The 7,281-nt window shown below is 48.1% G+C and overlaps 2 protein-coding genes across 6 annotated transcripts in view; one reads left to right on the top strand and one right to left on the bottom strand.

Annotated features, from left to right (window-relative positions):
• Positions 1 to 232: 232 nt before the first annotated feature.
• Positions 233 to 1,535, top strand: LOC118849589 (apolipoprotein E-like). The gene is given in 1 exon segment (XM_036758505.1): positions 233 to 1,535. A coding segment is annotated over 1 exon segment (960 nt). The 5' UTR covers positions 233 to 263; the 3' UTR covers positions 1,224 to 1,535.
• Positions 1,536 to 2,544: 1,009 nt separating this feature from the next.
• CSAD (cysteine sulfinic acid decarboxylase) overlaps positions 2,545 to 7,281 on the bottom strand; it is a 35,641-nt gene continuing 30,904 nt past the window's right edge. For all 5 annotated transcript variants that reach the window (XM_036761623.1, XM_036761625.1, XM_036761628.1 and 2 more), the window contains exon 15: positions 2,545 to 5,229. In XM_036761623.1, coding sequence (XP_036617518.1) covers positions 5,056 to 5,229 — 174 coding nt within the window. In that variant the 3' untranslated portion in view covers positions 2,545 to 5,055. The remainder of the gene's footprint in view (positions 5,230 to 7,281) is intronic.

Genomic DNA, 7,281 nt, shown 5'->3' with positions numbered 1-7,281 from the left:
ATAGTGCCTAACACAATGCTAGGTATATAAATACCTACCATATGACCTCTGACTTCTTGGAGAACTAAAAGGAGTACCAGGAGAAAAAATAAATCCCATATACACATAGGTCTTAGAACCTAGGAAAAAGTGGACACATATGGATATGACACCATATGGGGAGAATTTGGGGTTGTGAGTAGTTGATTCTTCCATTTAAAATGTTCATTCGAGCTACTCAGCCCAGGAGAGGATCTCTCTGACCGACCCAGAGGAAGCCCCAGATGAGCAGCCGGGGCCAAGCCAGACCAATCACCAGCTGTGCTGTGAACATGAAGTTCCTGTGGGCCTTGTGGGCACTGGCAGCCCTCTTGACTGGCTGCCAGGGGGAAGATGCTAAGACTTCTTCAGAGGAGCGAATTACAGACCCAGAGCTCTGGAACTCCGAGCCAGCCCGGGCCTGGGAGATGGCCATGGGCCGCTTCCGGGGCTACCTGGACCAGCTACAGGCCCGGGTTGAGGACCTGCAGAGTGAGGTGCAGAGTTCCCAGATAGTCAAGGACTTGAGGGGTCTTATGACAGACACTCTGACAGAGTTGAACGCTTACAAGGCTGAGTTGGACCAGGAGCTGACCCCCATGACCGAGGACACCCAGGCTCGGCTGGCCAAGGAGCTCACAGCAGCCCAAGCCCGCCTCGGGGCGGACATGGAGGATGTGGGGTCCCGCCTCGCCCAATACCACCGAGAGTTCCATGCTGTCGTCAATCATAACATAGATGAGGTCAGGAACCGGGTATCTGCCTACCTGAGGAAGATGAAGAAGCGCATTGGGCGGGACCACGAAGAGCTGCAGACCCGTATGGCCACGTACCATTCTGGCGCCAAGGAGGGGGTGGAGAGAGGACTGGGCTCCCTGAAGAGCCTGGGCCCCCTGCTGGAGCGCATCCAGGAGCAGAACAAGAAGAGGGTGGCCAACCTGGGCACCCTGGCAGGGGAGCGCCTGCAGAACCACCTGGACCAGATGCGCAACTGAATGGAGGAGGTCAAGGCCAAGGTGGATGAGCAGTCGGCCCAGCTGCAGGCTCAACTGCAGGGTTTTCACGACCACCTGAAGGCCTGGTTCCAGCCCCTGGCCACCGACCTGCAGCGCCAGTGGACATCGCTGGTGGACAAGGTTCAGGAGGCTGTCAACCCTAATGGGAAGCTGGGAGAGACACCCCTTATTCCCGTCAGTGACAACTGAAAGTTCCCCAGAGCCCTCCACGGGGACCCCGTAGTTCACCCTGTCTCTCACCTGGGAGTCCTCCCACCATCATCCACCGGTGGACCCTCTCCAGTCCTCCCCTCCACCCCCAGCAGAGGAGGATGCTCCAATCCCACCCTCACTCACACCTTCCGCCCCCCTCACATCTGCAGAGCAGGCCGGTGTACCCCATGGCTCTGGTCCTCAGCCCCTCTACTACCCTTGGGAAATGGGGGCAGGTGGGGGACTACATGTAGTCTAAGCTCAGGCCAACAATAAAGTGAAAGCTTGCTTGTGTACTGAAAAAAAAAATGTTCATTCGATCAATCCTGGAAAAGTAGTAAGAAAACGTACCTTCTCCCCAAGTAGAGCTGGATTCTATGGATGTGGGATGCAGTATATACTGTCAGACATGATCGATGTGTTGGCTGGATTTGCTTAAATATCTTTCTTTGTTACAAAGGAGGATTCTATGGCAGGTGGGGGTAGGGGTGGGAATGTTTAAAGGGAAATGCCTGTGGTATCAAAAAGCAAAGGGCAACAATAAAATATAAAGAATAAAATTTTAATTGAGAATTGTTATAAACTTACAATGAATTTTCCTTACTCAATCCAAGTCTCAGGACTGCCTTAGGAGCTCTAATCTGTGTCTACCTACGTTTGTTTGGTTGGGGGCTAGGGGTTGGCTTCTCCGATTATCAAAATCCTGCCTCTACTATCCAATCCCTCTCTTCCAGTTTAGCCTTGTAGAGGCAGATTTCAGGCCTACCTCCCCCCATCCTGAGCTTCCCAGACTTCCCTAGGCAGAAGACTCAGAATTATACTTGCCACTCATTTAACAGAGACACCCATTTGTTAGGATCCAAATATGCATATGTAAGATATTCATGGCCTATGTAAGACATGAACATGTGATGTCTAAACATATAGATAGGATGCTGAAGGGGAGGCCTGGATAGATATCTGAGGAATCTTGCCCACCCCTCTCCAAGGGAGACTTCTATTCTTGTCTTCAGGGGAACAGGAGATGGGACCATGAGGCTGGCCATTCTGTTTTCCTGTAAAAGAAGGAGTACCCCATATAGGGTCATGCCCCACAGTTTAAGAAGCGCTGAAGGGGTCTCGAGTGGAAAAGTTTAAGAAGCCCTGCCAAGAATTAGACCTCTCTGAATATCACTGGTCTATGGGGATGACTAAAATAAAAAAGCCACCAGCTTCCCTGGTAGCGATCTCTTAATAAGAAAAGGGACCGCAAGTTTATATCCACCAGCTTGGCTCCTTTCCACCAAATGCTGGTTACACAAAAGACAACCACAAATAGTGAAGAGTGAGTAAATACTTTTATATAAATGGACAACAAACAGAGGTTGGAGAAGTTCTATAGATTAGAATATATCAGAAAATACACATAAGTAAAAGAGTTCTTTAGCTAGGCGATCTCGCTCTTTAGGCAGGCGTGAGATGGGATCTTGTTTAACCAAGTGAATAGCCTCAACCTAACCCAAGGAGAAATTCTCCAGTCTCTAAGAAAACAAACTAGGAATCAGGCATTTGTTGGGAAGACAGCTTCCCCTACATGGCTACAAGAAAGCCTTTCTATTTCTCCTGCCTGGAACTGGTCCCGAAAAGAGTATAGAAGCAGAATTGTCATCTTTTTAAAGAAGGAAGTGAAGAATGCTTCTCTTTAAAACTTTCTGCACCAACTCTACCCCTCACATAGGCAGATACCATTCTTTCCACCAATTACAATAGTCTCACAAAAAATGCTCCAGGCTTGGCTGGAAATCCTGGTCACAAAGCCAAGATCCTGCTCCCAACAATTTTAATCCATACCTTACTACTTCCATCCCCTAATGTTCTCTACCAACCTTCCCCATCACTTAATAAAAAGCTGCTGAACAAGAGCTAGAGAAGGTCATGCAATCTTTCTGACCTGGAACATTATAGAGTCATGTTCTCCAACTTCAGCTGGGTCCTCTCGGCAGCAAAGCAATCCTTTTACTCCTCTCTAACTGAGTCTCTCTCTTACTCCCCACAGAAGCTCTTCCAATTCTTCTCCCCTTTCCTTAAGCCTCCCATACATCACCTTCCCTCCAACATTTCATCTGAGGGCTTCTCACTTTCCTGAGAAAACTAAGGTCATTTTACCTGAGCTCTCTCATTGCTATTCTCTTCACCTCAAAACCACTTGACATCTCTCCTCCTTTCTCCTAGTCTCTAACAATTAGGTGGCCCTTCCCCTTGTACATGTGCCTTTGATCCCATCCCCCCCTCCCATAATCTCCAACAGATTGCAATCCCCACTTCAAATCTCTAACCTTTCCATATCTATTGGTTCCCTCCCTCCAAACATATCCAAGTCTCCCTCATCTTAAAAAAACCTTCCCTAGACCCTATCACACACTCAAGTGACCACCCTCTATTTCGCCTCCCTTCTTTGGCCAAACTCCTGTCTTATACTTATTGCCTCCACTTCCTTTCTTCTCATTCATTCCTCAATCCCAACTCCAACGAATCTCTCCAAAGCTACTGATGATCTCTCACCTGCCGAATCTGATGGTCTTTTCTCAGCCTTCATCCTTCCCGACCCTTCTGAAGTATGTGACTGACCATCCTCCTCTCCTGGATGTTCTCTCTTTTGTGACAACTCTCTTTCCTGTTTCTCCTGTTACTTCTCAGCCGCCCTCTTCTCTTCTTTCTCTTGCTAAGCTCCTCAGCTCCCACGGTGTAATTATCTCTATGCAGGTGACCCACATATTTATGTATGCTGCCTATCTCTGCCCTGAACTTCAGTCCTATATCTCAACTGGACATTTGAACCTGGATGTCCTGGAGTCATCTCAATCTTACCATGTCCAAAAGAGAACTCATCATCTTTCCCCCAAAATCCATCTGTCTTACAAACTTTTCTATTTCTGTCCAAATCCTCCTAGTCTCCCAAGTTTGTAACCTGAGACCCAAGTCAGTAAGACTCCTCACTCTCCCAATACTCACAAATTGCCAAATCTTGACATTCAACATTATCCCTTGCATCTTGCCTCTTCCTTCTACTCACACATGTACCCTTGCCTAGATTGGTGCAAAAGCCTAAGTGGACCCCCTACTTTGTTCTCTCCACTGCAGTCCCCCCTCCAAATAGATGCCAAAGTGGTATTCCTGAAGCACAGCTCTGTCACTCCCCTACTAAATGAACTCCAAGCAGCTCTCTATGGCCTCCTGAATAAAACGGAAATTCACCTGTTTATTTTTCAGATCCTGGACCCAACCTATGTATTGGCTGTTGCTCCTGCTCCCACCCTCCGAGATCTGGCCAAAATGGCCTTCTCTTTGCTTCACACACATAACTCTCATCTCTATGCATTTACCCTGACCATCCCTCATGCCTGGAATGCACATCCGCCCTCCCTCCAGCTCCCAGAAGCTCCCTCTTCCTTCGAGACTCATCTACATCTACATGAAGCCTTTCCTGATCCCCCTAAATACCAGTGTCCTCCCTCTCAAAGTAACCTGTATTTAACTGTTCTGTATTTACTCTCGTTATATATTGCTTCTGTATAGACATATATGTAGTCACTATCTTCTCCACAGGAAGGTGCCCTCCTCCAGAGGAGGGATTGCTTCACTTTTTGTGTTTGTATTCCCAGCACTTAGTACCATGCCTGGCACATACTAGGTGCTTAATAAATGCTCTATCATTGGCTAACTGATTCCCTGCTCCTCCTCCACCACCTCTCATCATCACCAATTAATTTCAGGGCAAACAAGAAGAAAGAGAATGTAAAGAGTACTTTACATTTATAAGAACTGTGGCTTATTAGTCAACCTAGAGAAATTATAAGTCCTGGCCTAATCGCTCTAGCTCATCCAAGAAGAAGTCCAGGTCGACCGTGCGCAGGGCTGGGTTAGCCACAATCAGGCGGAAGAAGTTGGGCAAGGTTCTGTGGGGCTGGTAGCCCACCATCATGGAGCCCGCTTTGACCATGCGCTCCTTAAGCACCGGCGCCACCTGCAAGAGATATCGACAGGGCTCAAAATTCAGCCTGCAGGGGAGAAGGGATGGCCTGCTTGCTGGCCTCTCTCCTCCTCCCCACCCCGCCCCCCATAACCATCTTCTTTCACAAACCAAAACACTAGTGAGGCTCCAACTGCTTCTTCAATGGTCACATCCCGGGCCATTTATCTGGGCTTTGGGGTTCCTCTGCAGTCTGCTTTTCTTCCCCAGTGCCAAGTGACCCTTTTCATTGAGCAGGCAGGCCTGGTGCTCAATGTCATTAATTCATCTATGACTGAGTTCCAGAAGGTTACATGACTTGTCTAAGATCACATAAGGTAGCAAGATTTGAACCCAGATGTTGTGACTCTCATACCCCAAGGCTTCATAAAGTCCCCCCCACCCTATCCTCTACCACCCCGGCTTTCACCACCACGTTTTGTTGTCTCTGACGTCGTCCTCTCATTTCCCCTCTATATCCAGTCAGTCAATACGCTCAGGTTGTAAGGGGGTTCCTCCTCCCTCAGAGAGCTTGAAGCCCGCTGAAGACAGCAGATTGTAGCCTCCCTACAGGCAGGCCCTGTCTTATTCTGTCTTCATACCTGTCACCCAGCACAGTGCCTGTGCCACAGGAGGTCCCTGATAAGCACTTGCCGACTGGCTAATTGATCAGGACACAAGTATGAAGCAAAAGAACACAATGATGTCACTAGAGCTCCGTGCTACACGGACTGGGAGAAGAGAGCAGTGTGGGCTAGAGATCCAGCCTACGACACAACAGACATCTGCTCTTCTCTAGCACCAGCCATGCTCAGGACCTCACTGCTCTGTACTCGGATTGCTGCAGTAACACTCAGGCCACTCTCCTCTAGTCATCTCCCCCCTCAGCCATCTCTGAAGCCACGTTCCACTCAACTATGACCACTAAAACAACACTTTCATCCCAACGCTGTCTAGCTCAAGGACCTAGAGTGGACCCCTATTGTCTACTGGGTCAACTCCAAACTTGGCCTGGTGATTAAAGTTCCTTCCATTGATCTGGCCCCACTGCACATATCTAACTGCATCTCCCACTACTCAGCAAAGGACCACAGAGCTAGGAGGGGCCTTACAATCCAAAAGGCCGAGTGAGGTTTTTAACCTCAATGGAGATTACACAGACAGTGAGCAGCAGGCATAGGAGTCAAATCCACTTCCTGGGACTCCAAATACGACAGACTTTTCACTGACACATGCTCTCTCTCCACATGCAGAAAGCTTTGCTTCAATCAGGTGATGCTCCCTGTGCCCTGGCCATCTACTAAGCTCCTTCCTACCTGTACTCATGCTGACTAGAACATCCTCTCTTTCACTTCTGCATCTCCAACTCCCAAGGCAAGTCCCACCTTCTCCAAGAAGCCCTCGCTAACTCTTCCAGCCCACATTTCCTTCTCCTTTCTCTCAACTCCTGCAGCTTACAATCTTGACTATAAAATTGTCTTTTATCGTTCCCTAGTGTCATATCTATGCCTAAACTTCCAAAGACCAAAAGCTTCCAGAGGGCAGGAGCTGTCATATTTCATAATATTTTGCATAGTTTTGGGCCCACCTATTTCAACATTTCAATAATCTGGGAATTCTCTGGTGTGGCCACTCCTTCTGCCCACATGGCTCAAAGCTATTTTACAAGTTAGTAGCTGGTCTTTGAAAGCTGCTATTAGTGAAAAGTTCATCTCCTCCCTACCTGCTGCCAGCCTGCTGGAGAATTTCTCAAATTCAGCTAAGCTGGCCCTCAGTGGGTAAAACGCATGTGCTGTCTATCTCCAGGCACAGTGGGCACATAATAAATGCTCAGAAGTATTTCTCTTCCTTCCTCTAGTTCAGAGTTTCTTAATCTGGGGCCCACTGAGAGATTTTAGGGAGTCAATCAACTTGGATAGGAAAAAAAATCACATCTTAACTTTCACTAACCTATAACTGAAATTTAGCCTTTCCTTCAATCATGAATAAACTATCATTCTAAGAAGGGGCTTCTCCGTATCTCATCAGAAAAGAGTCTATGCCCCAGAAACGTTAACAACCCCTCCT

The sequence above is a fragment of the Trichosurus vulpecula genome, chromosome 5 (assembly GCF_011100635.1).
Source record: "Trichosurus vulpecula isolate mTriVul1 chromosome 5, mTriVul1.pri, whole genome shotgun sequence".
NCBI classification, from domain to species: domain Eukaryota; kingdom Metazoa; phylum Chordata; class Mammalia; order Diprotodontia; family Phalangeridae; genus Trichosurus; species Trichosurus vulpecula.
Note: the sequence above shows the minus strand (reverse complement) of the source record. Positions and strands in the feature narration are given on the sequence as shown.